This window comes from Dryas octopetala, chromosome 1 (assembly GCF_963921425.1).
Source record: "Dryas octopetala chromosome 1, drDryOcto1.1, whole genome shotgun sequence".
NCBI lineage: Eukaryota > Viridiplantae > Streptophyta > Magnoliopsida > Rosales > Rosaceae > Dryas > Dryas octopetala.
The window spans coordinates 16,986,205-17,006,151 of record NC_141366.1 but is presented as its reverse complement, the minus strand read 5'-3'; the positions used below and the strand labels follow the sequence as shown (position 1 = coordinate 17,006,151).

Below are 19,947 nucleotides of genomic sequence, written 5' to 3'. Positions count from 1 at the left end.
TAATGGAATTGATTTACCAAGAAATCAATTCCTTTGCATTTTCCAAAGGAAAAGAAATGTGAAATTTTCCTTCATGTGTTTGGTACTCTTGGAAAAGTAAACTAGGAATTGGAAATGAAAAGTGTCTGTTTTCCAATTATATCCTCATCTATTATTTATTTTGAAATAATAATAAGGTTAGTTTTGTCCAAAAAGAAGCAACAAATATTTTCCCAAGAGTTGGTAGGGTAATAAGTTAGGATTCATTTTTCCCCCAATAAAGGCATCAGATTCTCTTAGGCTTGGAATTGATTTGTCTTTTCTGTACTTGCCAAATGTGGGAATGCTATATTGATTTCTCATTAATTCTCAGACCTCCAAAACTTGAACCAATCGTAATACATAAAAATACGATGGTCACTGTTAGAGTTACAACTACTCATACTTATAACTAACAAACAGTTACAATAAGTGTTTGAATGCTAAGAGAAGGAAACTTGGAACGCTTGTTTATAAACTGGACCGTATTGATAATTTAGTTATAATTTGATGGATTTGTTTATGATTGAAGAGTGTGTGTAGTGGGTTTTTAGATCATTACGTGTAAAAAATATAGTTTTTCGTCATTAGAAAATTATGTCATACGTACAACAATTAGATGACATACACTTACATTTAACAATATTAAAAGTTTTAATTGACATATCATTATTAAGGGTGGTTTCGGTTCGGTAATTGAACCGATTGGCCTGAACTGCCACCAGCGGAATGCCAAAAAACAGAGACAGTACCGCCAGCAATCGGTTTCCGCCTGTTTCAATGTCGGTCGATATCGGTGGATGGTGATGGCCGAATTTTGCAGAGAGAGAGAGAGAAAGAGAAGGATGGAGAGAAAGGAGACGTCGTGGTGGTCATTTGTGGTGGAGGAAGTGGAGGTGATGGAGGTGACCCATGGGTTGCTGGTTTCTAGAGACTGAGAGACTGAGAGGTGGTGCAGAGGCGGCGACGACTTGTAGAGGCGGTGACGATGTTGCAGACTTGAGCGGGAGGAAGAGAAGAGAAGAAGCAGACACACGGGAAGAAGCAAAGAAAAGAAGAGAAGAAGAAGAAAAAGTAGAACCAGAGAAGAGAAGAAGAAGGAGAGAAAGGAGGAGGGTCGGTCACCGATCGGTATTGGAACACCGATGGTCTGGGACATCACAGACCGTTTCTGACGCCGAGTTTACCGGTACGATTTGTTAATTCTACCGATATCAAAATTCCATGAAAACCAACCGAACTATTGATATCAGAATCGGTCGATAGTCAGTAATTTTCAGTTGGTCAGGAAAAAAAAACCCAGCCTTAATCATTATGACACAAAATTAAGGCACCTTAACATTGCCCTTTATTTTTTTACATTTAATTGCATCTTGACGATTTCACTTTTCCACTAATAGATTATAGAGTTTCTATCATTAGATGTGATTATATGTCATTCATTCATTGTACAAAAACAAATTCATCATGATCGATATAGGATCCCCTAAATGAATTAACCTAATCCCCATTCCGATACTTAGTTACGTACCCTAAAAACTACACCAAATACTTGGCGCAATACTTTCCTACAGGGTATAATAGAATATCTTAGATCCTCGATCTACACTAATTTAATAATTAACTATATTCAATGTATCATTCGCAAAGCAAAATACCGAGGATCCACACTATGACATTAATTTGCTTTAGATGGTTAGCATTATTCCTTCATTGTGATATGAGCATGAAAACTTGATTGCACAAATTAATCAAAGCCACTGAGCGCAAAACCAATTTTAAGAAAAATACAGAATAATAAAGTATACCTCAACTTATTTATGTTAAAGTATATCCTATTAGGACATACACGAGTCATTTTGTGTTGATCTGAACCGTTCATTTTTTAACCAATATATATATACTCAACACTAACTAAACAATGAATGAACCACATCATTGAAAAGGAAAATAAATAAAAGGGATGCTAAATTACTATATAAATTGATAAACCCAGTTTTCATCTCCAAGCACTCACTACCGAGGATATAGTTCGGTAATTAAGGAAGCCTCATTTTTGGATGCTTTGACACCTCAAAATTACTCCTGGATCGATCCGACCCAGCTGTCACCTCTGAATTACTCTTGGATCGATCCGATCCAGTTATCATCTCTGAATTATTCTCCCAACCCAAAGAAATGTCAGAACCAACACTACTGTGCATAAAAAATGTTGGTTGTGAGGGTAGTGGGAGTGGATGCATCTCATTGTTTCAGTTCTTCAACCACTCCTCATTATTAAATTTAAAGCTATCCCTTCCCTCCAACTTTTCCATGCCTACAATGATTTGTGAATATGCATGCAGAAACATAATTAGAGATCAATTAATTAATTTATTTCTTTCGTTGCATTAATTCATTGCAGTACGTAATATATCGAAACTGTACATATTTTTACTTACATAGCTTAGATTCCTTAGAAGATTTTCTCCGTTCTCTTCACGACGGAAGGAACTATTTTTAAGTTGGTAATACTTAAGGGGGTGAGTGTTTAAGTTGATATATCAAATTCTAAAGGGTATTATAAAAATAAGAGGAAATTACAGATTTGGTCCACTTATTTTATACCTAGTTCAATTTTGGTATACGATCTTTTTTAAGTTTTGTTTTGGTCCACTAATTGTTTCATTTGTTCAATAAAGGTCCAGATTTGTGACTTTAAATCCTTTAGGTTGTGTTTTCTTCAATTATAATTGAAGTTGAAGTTATATTTCATCATTTCTTAGTCATAAAAACAAATTTCGAGTATTAGAATTTAAGAAAATTAAGATTGGGTGAAGTTTGAAAAATTGGCAGTTTCGGGTACCCTACTTTGGGGTCAATTATCTTGAGTTTAGAACTTCAATTTGAATGATCTTTATATGATTATAAAGAAGAAATGCATAGCTTTAAAACTAGTATATGTTTGCTGAATTTGAGTGAGATTTGATAGTGTAAATGACATGCCAAATTTGAGAAAACAAATCTGGACATTTATAGAACAAGTGGAATAATTAATGGACCAAAACAGAACTTAAAAAAGATTGTGGACCAAAATTGAACTAGGTATAAAATAACTTGATTAAATATGTAATTTCCTCTAAAAATAATGATGGGTGTAAAAAGTGCATTTATATATTTTTTAAATTTAATGGTAGGTGTAAAAGTAAGGTGGGTGAGAAAATAAGACAAGGTGGTGTAAATATAATCACTCTTAAGTATATCCATTTTAATTTTGTTTTCAAATTTCAAAATAGGTGTTTTCTTGTCCAAATTAGTGTGTTACGACCAACGTTCAAAGATTAAGAAGAAATGTCATTTACATTTTCTAAACATCATTAAGCTTACATCCTCACCTGTTCTCTAGGTTAATAATTGCACAAGTTTTTTGCAATGTTTTTCAAGTTTCCATTTATCCTTACTTACATGTAACGTGTTATTTTACTTTACGTTGTGTTTGTGGTTTCTTCGATTTTCTTTGATCTTTTTGACCTGAGTGATATGTATCTTCTTTTTTTTCTTCTTTTGTTTTTTATACCTGAGTCCAAGGTTATGATATTTGTATTTATATATCTTAGTGCTATGTTTGTATTGTGTTAGATTTGTTATATTTTTAATAGATATTTCTCTTTTTTTTTTTACCCAATGTACGTGGAGGCCGGCTTACTGTGTTCATTCTTTTTTATCTATATGATAGGTATTGTTTAAACCCATATTTTTTTTTTTGTTCGAACTCATATATCGATATATTGCTGGGCCCAGGGTCGAATGGAAGCCCAAGATCTTGATGGAATAGAAGCATAGTAGCAGAGCCCAAATCCATGAAGTAGCGAGATTCTAGCTAGATCGAAGTTTCTTGGTTGTTTTCACTGAGTTCTCCTTGGTAGAATAGGAAACCAAATTAGGCAAGAAGATGGGAAGGCTTGGGCGTGAAGACAAAGTAAAGAAGAAGCCTAATTCAAATAGGAAAAGGATTTCCTAGAAGATAAGGATGTGATCTCTATATAAAGAGGCACCGGGCATGAAGGAATCGCTCTCTCAACACAACCTTCAATCAACACACAAACTTTCAACACAACTTCAAAATTCTCAAGATCTCAAGCATCTCGATTTCTTAAGTTTTTAGGCTCTTTTTCTTGTTTTTAGCTTTTCTAGGGCTCCATATTGTCCTTAGTATTGATTTTGTTCAGGTTTCGACTTTTGATTTCATGTTTGTGTATCATGAGATTTATTGTTAGAACTTCCATTATTACTCAAGTTCAAGATAATCAAATACGTACACCTTCTTCATTAAAGTTCATTGTCTGACTTATAAACCTATTACTTTTGAGTATTTGATTCGTACTTTTGATTTCACAAACACAGTCACTAAAACCTTCAATTACTAAAGTCCTTGAGGATCAAGGCAAATAAGAACCTAGACAAGATTTTTGTTCCTTACTTGCCGTGCAATTGTTTGGGAATGAGTGAGATAGTTTAGCACAAATCATACAAACACATTATTCTGCATCTGGCCATTCAGCCGAAGCAGTGGCACGCCCGCAATCAATCAAAGGACTACAATGTTCTATTCAAATTTCTCGGCAACCTCTGCCATGATGTTTTAGGGTAACAGGTATAGTATATGTATATTGGGTGCTTTATTTATTTATTTATTTTTTTGTATTTGAGTGTTTATATGTTGATGTTAATTTATAATTGGTAGCAAATTTTTTTTTTTTTGAATTGGATGCATGAATCATGAAATTTCATCAATAAAACATTCAAAATTAGGTGTAATAAATGCCTTAAATCATGAATCTTTAAATATTAAAATTGGAGCAATGTCATCTTTTGTAAATATCCACAAATTCATACCTAAGCCATTATCTGACGTGGAAAAAAAAAATCCATACACATTTATTTACCTATTGAGCTTACTCTAAAATGAAATATTTAAAAGAGATAATTAGACTTAGATTCTTTCGAAAAACAGTTTTTTGATGAAAAGCGGAAGTGTTTAAAAATTTATAAGAAAATCATTTTAATTTATAATAATTTATAAGAAAATCATTTTAATTCATAATAAAGTCATTTTAATTTATAAGAAAATCCATTTAATTCATAATAAAGTCCTTTCCCAATTTGAAGGGTATTTCCCTCTATTTGAAATGTATTTTCCTTTCTTAGAGTGTAGAGTGAGATTTGTAGAGGTTGCATGTTAGGTTTTAACTCCAAGATTTTGGGCGGTTAAAACATAACATAAAGCCGTCAAAGAAAAAAAATAAAATGACTTAATTAAAAATCCTAAATCACTATCGGTTTTAGTATAAAAAAGACTCATAAAATAGACTAAACTCTAAATCTCCCTTATTTAAAATGATGTTATATCTAAAAGACCCTTTATTTACTTGTGTGTCTGTTCATTGAATTGAATATTTAAATTGATAGACTAGTCACTAGTACAAGTGCATGCATATACTAAAACCATAAAATAGAAAAATAAAGGTTACTTGTGTTAGGACTTAGGCCGACCTCGTGTAAAGACTTTTTTTGTTTTTTGGCCAGGCTCGTGTAAAAAGTTTTGATTGGGTAATGAAAACTAATTAAGGGCTTTGAGCTGGACTTCCAGCCACCGTAGAAAAATCAATCAAACGACTTAGCGACGACTTTGATTTAATTTGGCTTGTCGCCCACCACTCCCATCCCTGTCAACTACTTTTCATCTCGACCACCGAAAAAAAAAAAAAAAAACAAGACAACTACTTTCATCAATGGTTTTCTCATCCAGATTTCTATTCTACACTTGCTCAAGCTTTGTCTCATTAAGAAATTATTGTTTTGAACCATGGTTCTATTAAAGGAGACAAGCATTTTTTATTAATACATATGTGCTATTATTCATTGGAAAGTAATAAAACATGAGGTTTTAATATATTAATATGTACAACTGGTTTTAATATATTAATATGATAGTAATAAAACATGAGGTTTTAATATATTAATATGTACCACTGGTTTTAATATATTAATATAATAGTGGGACACATGTCACCCATTCATGATGATGGTAATACTTACCACCATCTTTTTGTAGTGAGCAAAAATACACTCATCTGCAATCATAATAATTTAAGGGAAAAAATAATTCTGGTCCATGTTATATTAAAACTCCACATTTGGTCTATATATATGTTTTATATTATATATTAATAATTATAAACCTCATAGTTAGACATAAAATCTTTTATAACCTCCACCCAAAATCTACCTCTCCTATAACCCCCAATCTTACACTTAATATTTTCCTAAACCCCCTAGTCAACTAATACCCAGTCAAATTTGACTTCCCATCTTTTAATTTTCCAGTTTTACCCTTTTTTTATTATTTTCATTTTCAATTTATGGGTGCTCTCTCTCTCTCTCTCTCTCTCTCTCTCTCTCTCTCTCTCTCTCTCTCTCTCTCTCTCTCTCTCTCTCTCTCTCCATCAGGTGCCTCTCTTCCCCTCTGCGTTCTCTCTCTCCCCGTTGCTGTCGCCGGCGCGTGCACCACCGTCTGGCGACGGTTGCCGGCGAGACCGGTCCCATCACACTCGCCTCTCCTTCCTCTTCCTTTCCTTGCCCTCCACTTTCCACGAAACATAACATCGACGCCGGATCGGTCTAGGCAAACCCGAGCTCCCTCGCCGGCGATCCATCAATTCTGGCGACGACGAGGTGTCGGACTGGTTGGGTTCTTCTCGCCTCTTCCTCCTCTATCTATCCATGGCCTTTTCTTTCCCATAAAATCCACAGAAACCCAAATACAGCCCGAAGTCCGATCGTCATCTCCGGCGATGACTTCGAGATTCCGGCGACGTCGCAGCCGCTCTCCACTTCCAGAAGCTTCCTCTCGACGTGGTGAGTGTGATGGTGGTCTCTGATTCTCCAACTGACCACCGTGGACGGCGAATCGACGCCGAGAAAGTCTGAGACTTATCGCCGCCGTTGCCGGCGATTCCGACGGCGGATTGAAGTGGTTCCGGTCTCATTCTTCTCCCTTTGACAGTCTCTCTCTACTGGTATACAAATTTTGGTTCAATTGCATTGAATTTCAAAAGCCCTGATTTGAAAACCCTAATTTGAAATTGATTTGTGAATCTGTCTGTGAAATGTATAATTTGTGAATCTGTTTTAATTGAATTTGTTATAAATCAGATAGAAATGTGGTTTTTAATTGGTTTATAAGTATATACAAATTTACTTCATTTATTGATTAAACAGTTTCAGTTCGTGAAACAGTTTCAGTTCGTGAAACATGAGTTTTAAATAAATTTTGAATGAAATTATGGTTCTGAAATATGATGAATCAAATTTGCAGGTAGAAACAGATCAAGGCAGTGGCGGCTGTAGTGTACTCGTCGCGCGTGAGGTGATCGGACAACGTTGTATTGTTGGCTACTCCTCTCATCTCAATGACTTGTTGTATTGTTGGTTTTTTTTTTTTGATAAGGTTGCTGTGTTCTTTTTAGTGAAACGGAATTCAGTAAAGGTGTAACTGTTTTAGTGAAGTGTAATTGTTTTAGTAAAGGTGTAATTGTTTTTTAATTAAGGTGTAATTGCATTTTAGTCGAGGTATAATTGTTTCATCACTTAATTCAGTTTCAGTAAGTGAATTCATAACTGAATTCTTCAATTTAGTGTAACTGAATTTCTGAAATTCAGTTTCAGTGTAATTGAATTCTTGAAATTCAGTTTCAGTGTAACTGAATTTTTGAAATTCAGTTTCAGTATAACTGAATTTTTGAAATTCAGTTTTAGTGTAATGAAATTCAATTTCAGTGTTTGATTTTAGTTTTAGTGAAATATTGAGTTTTAGCAAAAACTTCAATTAAAAAAAAAAAAAAGTTTCACCAAAATTCAGTTACAGTGACGTCAGCATGTGTCAGCATGCGTCAGAAGGGTAATTTAGGATTATAAGTTTTAGGGGGTTTTGAAAGAGTTTCTAGATGGGTGGGGGTTTAGACAAATTTTTTTAGTGATTAGGGTGTTTAAAATTAGGCACTATTATATTATTTGCAATCTTAATTAGGAAAGTTTGTACATAACATTAATCTTTTTTTCTCAAATCGAAACTATTAACTTGTTTAAACTGACAAGCTTTACTCAAGAATTAATGACAAAAAATCATGTATATAATCTTACATTTGATTTTCAAACAAAAGTTTAAAAAAATCTCAAATATATTAATGTTCAAACCCTACAAAGTTTGTGAGCCTCAATCTCTTTGGCAAAGGAATACGAAAATTAATATTGAAATTCGTTTTAGAAAACCCATAAGATTATCTTCCAATCCTCCAATAAAATTTTTCTTGAAAAACAAATGGATTATTTATTCCCAAATTGAAATTTTGAGTTTTGTTACAATTGTCTTAAGATTGCAAATAATATAAAACACATGGACCAAATGTAGAATTTTAAGATCACATAGATCAAATATGTTTTCGAGATAAAATATAAAGACCAAAATCGTTTTTTTTTTTTCTTTGAAACTAACTACAATGAATATCAGAATAAACAACTAGTACATATATGCTTTAAATAAACAAAACTGAACATCTAGTACCTTCAAGTTTTAATTTCCCATCGCTTCCTCACTCCTAAGAAAATGCGAATGCAGATGATAAAAAGCATAATGACAAGTTGAAAACAGTAATTGGAAGAACCATGATGGTGATACTTTTGTTGTTAAGTTACTGGTTGTTGATGCTCAAAATTGGTTAGTTAATAAAAGAGATAGAATATCACAATCATATTGAACGCAAATGTTTATGTCCCTTACCCAATTTGGTTGTTTGCACCTTTGAAAATTGAGATGCAATGAAACTCTCTGTCTTAGGATTATGATATTTTCATAATGAATGTTGGAAATTTAAATTAGTGTATTTTTTTTTAAGTTTTTGTGTCGTTTTCTTTCAAGATGTCATAATTTTGACAACTTGATGAATTAAGTTGGACAAATCTTCCATGGTTCCTTGGGTTGCATAGGCAAAAAAAATTTATAACTTGGACAAGTATGGGTTGACTTTGATGGGAATCAGATTTCGAACATAGCCACTAATTCAAAGAAAACTCGACACAAAAATAAAGGATAAGATACTCTTGCCTCACTACAAGAAAAAACACTTTGGGCGACGAAATCAATTCGTCGAGAGTTTGGTAGCCTAAACCCTGATGCCCAAGACTTTGGGCAACAAATCTATCATTTCTGCACCCAAAGATACCTGGGGAGACGAATTTGGTTTGTTTCCTGAGATAACTTTGGGCGACGAACCACATGTTCGTCGCCTAAAGTCGCTTTGGGCGATGAAATTGTTTGTCGCCTAAACATACTTTGGGTGACGAACATATGGTTCGTCGCCCAAAGTCACTTTAGGCGACGAACAATTCTGTCACCGAAAGCGACTTTAAGGGACGATATTATAACTTCGTTTCCTTATGTGACAAGAGGCGACGAATATGTGTTCTTAATTATTTTTTTAATTTTTTTTAAGCTTTTTATCCAAAAACTATATAATATAATCAAGGTATTAAATTTCGATTTTTGGGGGTTTCGAAATTTTAACACAAAACTAACAAAATTTCGACGATTTCGCCGAAATTTTCGGCCGCCGTAATCGTCGAAATCGCGCTGGAGCCGCTGCTGGCTTCTCGGCATCGATTCGCCTCGTACAGTGGTCCGATGAATAATCGGAGGCCACCAACATGTTCAAAATGACGAGAGCTTCAAAACCTACTAGGCCCGGCATCTCAACTTCGCCGGGATAGGCAGATTGCCGCTGGAGTGGCTGTCGGCCCTGTGACTTCGATTCGCCATGATCGGCGGTTATCTGAGATAGAGAGAGACACGAGGAGGGAGAGTAGAAGAAGACGAGCCTTTTGGTGGTACTCTCGTCGTCGTTGGCCTCCGGACGACGGCGAATTTTTTGGGGAAAACGATCGGAGAGAGAGAGAGAGGGGGAGAGAGAGGGAACAGAGAGATACAGGAAGAAAGGAAGAAAGAAAAGAGAAAGGAAGGAAAGAAAAAACAAGAAAAGAAAAAAAAAAAAAAAAAAAAAAAAAGAGGAAAAAAAAAAAGTTTATTGTTAATTGAAATTTGGGGCCTTTAGGCAATTAGAAAGAAAAAAAAAAGAGTTTGAGATTTCGTTTAATTGTTTTTAAACCCTAAATCCTAATATATTTATATATAAAAATAATTAAAGGGCCTAAACGGCTAAACCTTGATATATTAGTGTGTCGATTATAAAGAATAAAGAGTATTAGAGTATATATAGTATATACAATTTAGTGTATGAATTATAAAATATGAATATATTAATTTCATTTATTCATTGTACTAATTTTATTTAACAGTATTTATCTCCAGCGCGCATTATATTCATCACATATCACATGAAACCTACCATATAATTTGGTTTCGTCAATGTTTTTTTATCAATGTAGTAGATAATATGTTAAATAAACATATGGTAAAGTTTCATTCAAAATTTCTGTATTTTGATAGTAATTTCTGTCGAATTTTTGTCGAAATTTAAAAATCTTCGAAATTTTCTAGAAGCCCGAAATTTTATTCCTTGAATATAATACAAAATTTATTTAATATATTTTTATTAACACAAATTAGCAAAATTATAATTCTATACAAAATAGTAAGAACCCTAATGGTCAATCTATTCTAAACTGGTAGCGTCATCGTCATTCATGTTTGACGGCGGCTGATGACAGGACGGTGGCGGGACAAACCCAGGTATGGCCTTGGTCAATGCGGTGTACAACGCGTCCTTCTCCGCTCAATCTCTCTGCTCGTAGGTCCTTTTGCAACTTCTTTACTTGAGCGGATAACCCTGCGACAACTGCAGATGGCTGAGAAGTAGACAAAGATGAGGAACGAACGTCACGAATCAGCCCCCATACCGAGTATTTCCTTAATTACCGGGCCTAATACTCAGTGAGTCTTTCATAATTCAAAGTCTGACATTGGAATCGGGTACTGGAATCCACTCTAATGGAGTACCCGGAGGGTGCTGCTCGGCCAAGCTCTCCAAATACCTTCTCGAGTTGGTCACCATCTCATCCTTCAAAATGTTATATACACAAGTAACCAATTAGAAAATTAAATATAAATATAAAAAATTGTGAAAAAAATTAAAATATAAAAAACTAACATGTTTTGGCTTGGCCGCATCACAACCGGGATGAACATAGATATCCCCGAAAATATCTATCTCCGGGAATTACGACCCGCCCTGAAAAAGAAAATAATGTTGTCAAAGACCCAAATAATACTAAGGCATATATATGTATTAAATTAAATAATGACGTACCCGACGTCGCGACTCCACCCGATATGAAATGGGCGTTGGACCACTATGATGGTTAAACGGCTTCCATTCCCACTTCCTAGCATTGGCGACCAACTTCTTCTGTTAAATATTAAGCAAATTGTAAATGTGTTAGTGTATATACAATAATAGGAGTGATCAAATTCAACATTTTTTATTAATTATCGAGTTATACTCACTGAGATGAAGCAGATCACTTTGTTTTGAATCTCTTCCGGCAATTTTTTCCAAGTGGTTGCAACCATGACGCACTCGGTACGGACAATTGCCCCCCACTTTGTGCGAGAACAAAATGTCGACTTTAAGATCTAACGGTCGTCGACAGTTTTCCACACACATGACTCGAATCCGCACCCCAGTGCTGCGCACGATCCGAGAGGACTTTAACCCACTACATGGTCCTCTCGTCACAGTGGATGAAGCGGGAGCAATGAGATCAACGGGCCCCTCGTTGCATAAAAGGTCTCCCAGTACTCGAAGAGGGCTGAACTATGTCATCGGGAGTTGACTCCATTGCCTTCCACCTTATAAAATAAATTTCAAAATACGACTAATTGTTACAACCAAACTAAATTTAACATACAAACTAAATTATATTTCTCAAATTAATTAATCTATATTTTGTACTTAAACTAAATTTTATATTTAAAAACTAACAAACTAACTAATCTACATACAAACTACCTAATAAATTTTATAATTAAAAAACATAAAAACTAACTAATAAATTTTATGATTAATTTTAACATACAACAAACTAACATAATATACTAACACCATATATAATAAATTTTATTAACAATATACATACAAGCATACAAACTAATAAGTTCTAACAATTAAAAACATACAAACTAACTAAAAAAATTTATAATTAATTTTAACATACCAACATGCAAAGTAATTAGCTAATAAATTAACTTGAACAGGAGGAAAGTTAAACAAACTAATGTAAATGATAGTTGATCTAAAAAATGCCAAAATGATCCAATGGCTGGTGCAAGAAAACTATGTCCGTCTCCCAAACACACTTTGGGCAAAGAAGGGTGGATTCCTCGCCTAAAGTGACTTTGAGCGACGAAATGGTTAGTCCTCCAAATCCTTATTAGAGATCGTTCATGCATTTGAACTCCGATACCTAACTTCTACACCTCCAATTGACCTAATTTTTTTGAGGTATGATCTTTGAGTGGGAAACTAAAAAATGAACAGTTCGGATCGTTGAAAACACGATCGAGATATGAGATTCTACATATAAATGAACGGTTTATACAGTTGAAGAATAAAATTCTATTAACTCTTTTGTTGAAACTTTGTTGTTACAATAATTGTGAAGACCACAACATGATTACAACGATTAGAGCCGTTCATCATCTATGTTCATACTCAAAGATTATCCCTGCAAAAAATCGGCTCAATCGAAATTCATCTACCCGTTCGATTATCATTAGAAAAACTATGATCGTTCATAAGTTTGACCATTGTTACTTAACTTCTACATCTCTAAGTGAGGTAATTTTTTGCACGGATGATCTTTGAGTGAGAAACTAAAAGATCATCCTACGATTTGGATAATTGGAAACATGATCTAAATGTGAGCTTCTACATATAAATACACTTAAGGAGTATAATTCTATTAACGTTTTCGTTGAAACTTTGTTGATTCAACAATTGTGAAGACTACAATGTGATTTCAACGATCCAAGATGATTCTTTTATTCGTTTATACTCAAAGATCATCCCTGCAAAAAAATCGGCCAAATCGGAATTCATCTACATGTTCGATTAGTATTAGAAAATTCACGATCGTTCATAAATTCGAACACCGTTACTAAACTTCTACATCTCTGATTAAGCTAATTTTTTACAGGAATGATCTTTGAGTGGGGAATTAAAAAATGAACGGTTCGGATAGTTGGAAACACGATCGCATCGTATGCTATTACATACATAAAATTGTACACAAAAAAAAGCACTGGGACTTTAGGCGAGGAACAACACATTTCGACTCCCAAAGCTACTTTAGGCAACGAAATTTGCAGTTCCTCACCTAAAGTGACTTTTGGCGACAAACATTTTCGTCACCCAAAGTCACCTTAGGCGAGGAACATATGTGTCGCCCAAAGATGCTTTGGGCGACGAAATTAGTAGTTCCTCACTTTGGGCAATGAAAATTGTAATCGCCCAAAGTCACCTTAGGCAAGGAACTGCAAATTTTGTTGCCCAAAGTATGGTCTAAACACCATTTTGGCACGTAATATGTCGTCGCTGAAAGTCTCTTTAGGCGACGGACATTGTATTCGTCGCCCAAAGTCTCTTTAGGCGACGAACATCGTATTCGTCGCCCAAAGTCACGTTGCGCCTAAGCCTTGATGGGCTTAGACAATGAATGTTAGGGTTCGTCGCCCAAAGCCACTTTGGGCGACGAATTTGAGTTCATCTCCCAAAGTTTCGTCGCTCAAATATATTTTTCTTATAGTTCCTGCGGCTAAAATAGCTACTGGAATTTTCTATTAATCATAAAAAATTAAACAAAATCATCATAAAGCTTGGCTTAATATCCTAAAGTTCCTTGCAATCAAAGAAAAAAATAAAAAGAAATATTACAATAATCCTAATTAAGAAACAATAATTACAAGTTGACTCTGGCAAGGGTTTTATTTGGGCATTTTTTGGGCTATTGTCAATCTTGATGAGGCCCTATGCGCGCTCCTGCATCAGACTTTCTAACCCACCTAACTCGGTCATGCCCACCCTAATTACCTCGTACGTGCTATAAGAGTTTGGTTAGTTTAATTTGGTTAGCATACTGATATATTAGACAGGACGAATTATTTGTAGTTTGTTTCCACATCATTAGCTTAGGTCTTGATGGTCGGCATTGTTTTTAAAATAGCCAAAAGTGTTTTTGGTTGTATTTAATAAAAATAAATAAAAGTGCTTCTTGGTTATAAAACCAATTGGCAATTGGAGGAGTAGTTCAAACCATTATAAGTCTAACAATCCACATTCTCACACCCCCGCACATGTGGCGTCACTTAAGCTAAACACGTGGACAACTCATATTAGGTGACGTGGAGCACGTGTGGCCACTCGGCCTAACACACGTGGGCAAATCTGCTTTGATAACATGAAGAAATCTAGGCATCCATCCCAAAACCAATTGGCAATATGAGGAGTAGCTCAAACTCTTATAAGCTATTATGCAAGGTTATAGTTTTTCAATGTGGGATAACAATCCACATTCTCACACGCTTCCGTACGTGTGACGTCATTTAAGCCAAACACGTGGACAACTCATATTGGGTGACGTAGAACACGTGTGACCACTCGGCCTAACACACGTAGGCAAACTTGCTCTGATACCATGAAAAAATATAGGAATTCATCCCAAAACCAATTGGTAATGAGAGGAGTAGCTCAAACCTTTATAAGCCACTAGCAAGAGCCCTCACATTTTCGATGTGGGATTCTCTCAACACGCCCCTGCACGTGTGGCATCATTTAAGCCTAACACGTGGACAATTTATATTGGGTGATGTGGGTGCATGTGTGGCCATTAGGTGTATTACGTGGATAACTTGTTCTGATACCATAAAGAAATCTAGACGTCTAATCCAAAACCAATTGGCAATGTGAGAAGTAGCTCACACTCTTATAAGGAACTATGCAAAATTATAGTTTTCCAATGTAGAATAACAATCCACATTCTCACAAAAACGACCACCAATCACACCAATGCCAAATAAAAATCAATCAATATTATTCAAACGACAACTTGGATTCGTTTGGCTTGTCTTATCTCCCACCACTCCGTTCTCTTTCAACTTTTTTCTTATGTCAATTTCAAACTAGTATGCTTTCATCTCATATGCCATTAGATTGATTAATGAAATCCATGTTGATTGACATCAATGAATAATGATTATCTCAAGATTTCTATTATTAACTGTCGTTTGTCACATTTTGCTACCCATCACCGATCAAGCTTTATCTTATGATGAGAGCACTGATCGAGCTTTTCAATGGTATTCAAACGACAATGGCAACTACACCACTACCAGGACCTATCGCACAAACCTCAATCGCCTTCTCTCCTTCCCTCCAACGATAACAGCTATGGCTTTTACAGTTCATCCTACGCCCCCGAAACTCTGACAACGACAAGAAAGTCTATGCAATCGGCCAATGTTATATATTTGACGATTGCCCTAGTTGCCTCAATGCCTCCATACATGCTCTATAAGAGCTTTGCCCTAATCAGAAGGAAACCTTTCGTTGGAACAACAATTGTATGTTACGCTACTCAAATTGTTACATGCTTGGCATCATGGAAGCCCAGCCCACTTTAGAGAATAAAGAATAGTATATGTGTGCTGGTTCCATTCTTTTTTGAAATAAAGAATAGTATATGTGTGCTGGTTCATCTACACATTAGAGAATTCTTGGTTATTTATGTATGAATATATTTGATTGAAATAATTACAGATATCATGCCCAAATGATATTATGTTGGATATTTTATTATAGATTAAATTTTTTGACACTTTACTCCCAGATTCTTTTCCTTCAAATATTTTGCTCCCGTTCGTTAAGAATGTTAAGTTCATCGTCAGTTTTGTACACGTGGCATCATGATGATTACGTGACCTTATCTTGAGAGCATTTTCGAAATTGATCACAAGAAACTAACAAGCCCCGTTTAAAAGTCTGATTTTTAAAATCTAAAATGACTTGGGAGGCCCAAGACCCACAGAGAACAACTATAGCAAAACTAGCAAACAACACGCTTGGGCCTAGAGACTCCGAGAAGGTCCACAAACAAACACTTGTTGACAAGATTATGATGATAATGGAAGTAACCATAACCATTGTAATGCCAAAGAGTCCGTAAAATTGAGGCCCAGGTAGAGTGATGGAGCTCAGTGAGCTGATATTTTACAAAGGGAGTTTTAAATTCATCCCAAAATTTAATGAACATCATATGAGTGGTATCATTGACTAGTGCAAGGTCTCCTCTGCAAGTCTGCATAGAGCCATAGAGCAATTGCATTAACTTTGTTGGGGTTTTCTCCAAGAGAAGAATTGTAAAAGCCGTAATTGAATTGGATGTTGGAATTGGAGGAGAGGATGGTGTTGAGGTTTAAAAAATAAAAATAAAAACCAAGAGTTGTATTACTTTTTTACAGAAATCCAGATCCTCCCTTTGTTTTTTATGGGTTTGTTTTTGCTTAACTTTTGATCTTAGCCGTGTATTGTAAATCCATTGATATGTGAGCAAGAGTAATGAGTTCATAACATTTTGAGGTGTAGATGAGATCAAATGTAAACTCTTGAATAGATGACCAAGATTAAAACAACTATAGAGAATTCATTTCCATCACATACAGATACAGATACGTGAGGCTAAGGACAAACCATTGGTAAATTAGATGCGAACTTTCATTTATTCACCAATTGAAACTTAAGAAAATAAAATTGTCATAAACCAAATCTTAACAGACTAAGTCATCATAAGCTTAGCCAAATCCACTAGGGAGCGCACCCATCTTCATTACCTGAAAGCATAGATGAATGTTAGCTCAGTAAACAACTAGTACTTATATGGTTCAAAATAAACAAAATTGAACTCACCTTCAAGTTTTAATTGCCCTTCGCTTCCTCACTTCTAAAAAAAGGCGAATGCTGATAATAAAAAGCACAATGACAACACCAATTGGAAGAACGATGATGGTGATACTTTTGTTGTTATGTTACTCGTATTATTCGTATTGTTTGTATTGCTCGTAATCGTATTATTCCCTGCAAAGTTCACAAGAGGGTACTGTTTCTATTAGTAACGCGTCTTATCTTATTGGGGTCATATGGCTAAAATTGAAAGAAATAGAAATAAGTATAGCAGATAATTCAAATCCTATAAACATATGTATCTGTACTATATAATCATATGTACGTACCTGTTGTGCCAGAAAGATCTACTAGCGAATCAGCTGCAGACTCATAGAAAAGATTGTTCTCAAACCTCAAATTACAACTGGGTTTAAGAACTCTTCCTCCATCCTTTCCAACAAGCCATTTTGTTATATCCGAGACAGCCTCTTCAAGGCAATGACTGCAATTCTGCTTGTCCAAATCAGGAGTGCACTGGACAAGTGCATATATGGTTTGATTTGTTCCACTCCCTGCAGGAACAGCAGGAACAGGTGCATGTCCTGCTGCATATTTAACGGAGTCCCCTGCTGCAGCTTTCACAATCAAAGCAGCCAACAAGGGGTTGAGCACTAGCTTGAACTGCTCAGGATTTAATGCACTGTGTGGGCTTGGCAGAAACTTAGCAGGATTATCTTCCTCAATACCAAATATTGAGATGCTGGAGTATCGAACAGTACAATGCTCGGCCCATACGATGGCTTCCTTTTGATTTGTGCAATTCTGCAACAGAATGTGAGTGGACTCATTGAAACAGCTCTGACATTCTTTCGATGCAAGGTCTCCTCTACATAGAGCAATTGCATTCACTTTATTGGGGTTTTGTCCGAGAGAAGAATTGTAAAAGGTTTGGTTGATGGATGACAAGGAGGAGAGGAGGGTGTTGAGGTTTTCTTTGTAGATGGTGTTGGTGTTGTTGGTGTTGGCACAGCTCCAGCAGTAGTCAGCTGTGAAAGTGCATATACCGTTATCAATGTCTTCTGCTATGGCGGGAGCAAGAAGGTGCAAGACAAATATTATAGGGAGAATGAAGAAAATTAGATATCTTGAGGAACCCATTTGTGTTGTGCCTGATCTCAATATGGTCAAGCCAGAAGTAGTGTCTTATAGCAGAGCAAAAATTGTCTTTGAATACTATTCTTATGTATTGCTTCTATGTTTGATCATTTAACCCCTTCTTTACTCGAAAATGGCTTCTAGATGTATTGCTTTTATGTTTGAAGATTGTTACATTCTATACTGGAAAATTCTAGTCTACAACCAGAAAAGTTCTATGCAAGTGGGTTTTTTGGAATTTTACTACTTCTTGGTCTAATGGAGTAATGGGGCTGCTCAAATTAGACAGATGAGGACATTAATAAGAAAAGACCTTGACTACTAGCCTATGGCCCCAGATGGTACATTGGTGCCTTCCAAGTATATTCCACTGGTTTTGTTTGTCGATAGAGAATTAAGCCAATAGATAAGGGAATAAAAAAAATCCTTTAAAAATCGAGCATGCACCAACAGTCTTTTTTTCTTTTTTCTTTTTTTAAGTTGTGAATTTATAATTGGAAAGCTGAAAGTTTGCAAGTGGGTTATGTGTTTTTCTCCTTGTTAAGCAGCAGAGCACCGAAATTTCAAAGAGAAGACCTTGACTTGTTTAGTGTGGCTGCTGGCCTAACCAAGACTCAAGAGACCTTTGACTCTGGACCCTGAAGAAACTCTTTACTGGGACTAGCCGCTGGTTGAAGTCCGCTTAACCACTCAGACGTGTACTGGGCCTGGGCCTGGGTACGGTGGTAGACTTGTGTGTGCAAATTTTGTTTTGGAGTCAACCATAGAACTATTGACTACATAATAATAATAGCAAACTTAGTAACTTTTTTTTTTTTTTTTTTTTACCATAGCAACCTTAGTAACTTGTGAGGACCTATCAAGGATATTTCTTGCCAAGGAGAAGAAAGAATAACATGACAAGGTCTATGCTCTTGCTTTGCTTTACCCCTTTTTTTCTTTTGGTTTTTTTATCACAAATAATCTCTCAATTTTCACCAAAACATCAATTTGGTTCCAAAAGTGCATTTTCACTTAATGTTATCTTTCACTTTTTACACCGAACATCAATTTGGTTCCTAGAAATACTTTGACAATTCGCCAAAAATGGCTCGGGATACCAAAAAAAATTTTCAAAAATTCCTACGAACTTGTCTTAACTACTACTATTTTTATATGGGGTCAAATTATCAAATTGAGATTTAGTATTTTCCAAAAAATTCAGAATTCCCAAATTAATTCTCCAAATTTTTTGGAAAATACTAAACGTCAATTTAATAATACCCCATATAAAAATAGTAGTAGTCAAGACGAGTTCGTATGAATTTTCGGAGAATTTTTTTCGTATCCCGAGCTAGTTTTGGCGAATTTTTAAAGTGTATCTAGGGACCAAATTGATGTTTGGTGACAAAGATAAAGGATGACATTGAGTGACAATGCACTTTAGAGACCAAATTGATGTTTTGGTGAAAGTAAAGCGACTATTTGTGATAAAAAAAACCTTGAATGTATTAGGGTTTATGGTTTAAAAACTAGGAGTGGGTTCGGTTCGGTTACTTAGCCGGAACCAATTACCTAATGGACGCCGGCGGAATGGCACAAAACAGAACCTCCATCGTACCACCATCAGTCGATTACTGGCTGTTTCAGTTTTAGTTGGTTTCGTTCAATGGCTGTCAGTTTCGGTTGAGAGAGAGAAATATAAGGACGGAGGAAAAAAAGGAGATCAAAAGGAACAGGGCAGCGAGAGTGAGAGAAAGTGGGGACGACGATGGGTGGAGGGGTGCCGTGGTGGTGCTGGTTTCTA

At 35.5% G+C, this 19,947-nt stretch overlaps 1 protein-coding gene across 1 annotated transcript; it reads right to left on the bottom strand.

Annotated features, from left to right (window-relative positions):
* Positions 1–16,747: 16,747 nt before the first annotated feature.
* LOC147298628 (cysteine-rich repeat secretory protein 38-like) lies at positions 16,748–18,381 on the bottom strand. The gene is made up of 3 exons (XM_086245333.1): positions 17,354–18,381; positions 17,031–17,198; positions 16,748–16,954 (listed from the first exon to the last, which is right to left on the bottom strand). The coding sequence occupies exons 1-2, from the start codon at positions 18,162–18,164 to the stop codon at positions 17,065–17,067; spliced, it is 945 nt and encodes a 314-aa protein (XP_086101459.1). The 5' UTR covers positions 18,165–18,381; the 3' UTR covers positions 16,748–16,954; positions 17,031–17,064.
* Between the last annotated feature and the right edge of the window lie 1,566 nt (positions 18,382–19,947).

Bases quoted from the DNA above. Each gene is read 5' to 3' on its own strand.
- LOC147298628 (XM_086245333.1), bottom strand. From the start codon at position 18,164: ATGGGTTCCTCAAGATATCTAATTTTCTTCATTCTCCCTATAATATTT. The intron at 17,199-17,353 runs GTACGTACATAT...TGAACTTTGCAG, and splicing joins AGATCTTTCTGGCACAACAG to GGAATAATACGATTACGAGC.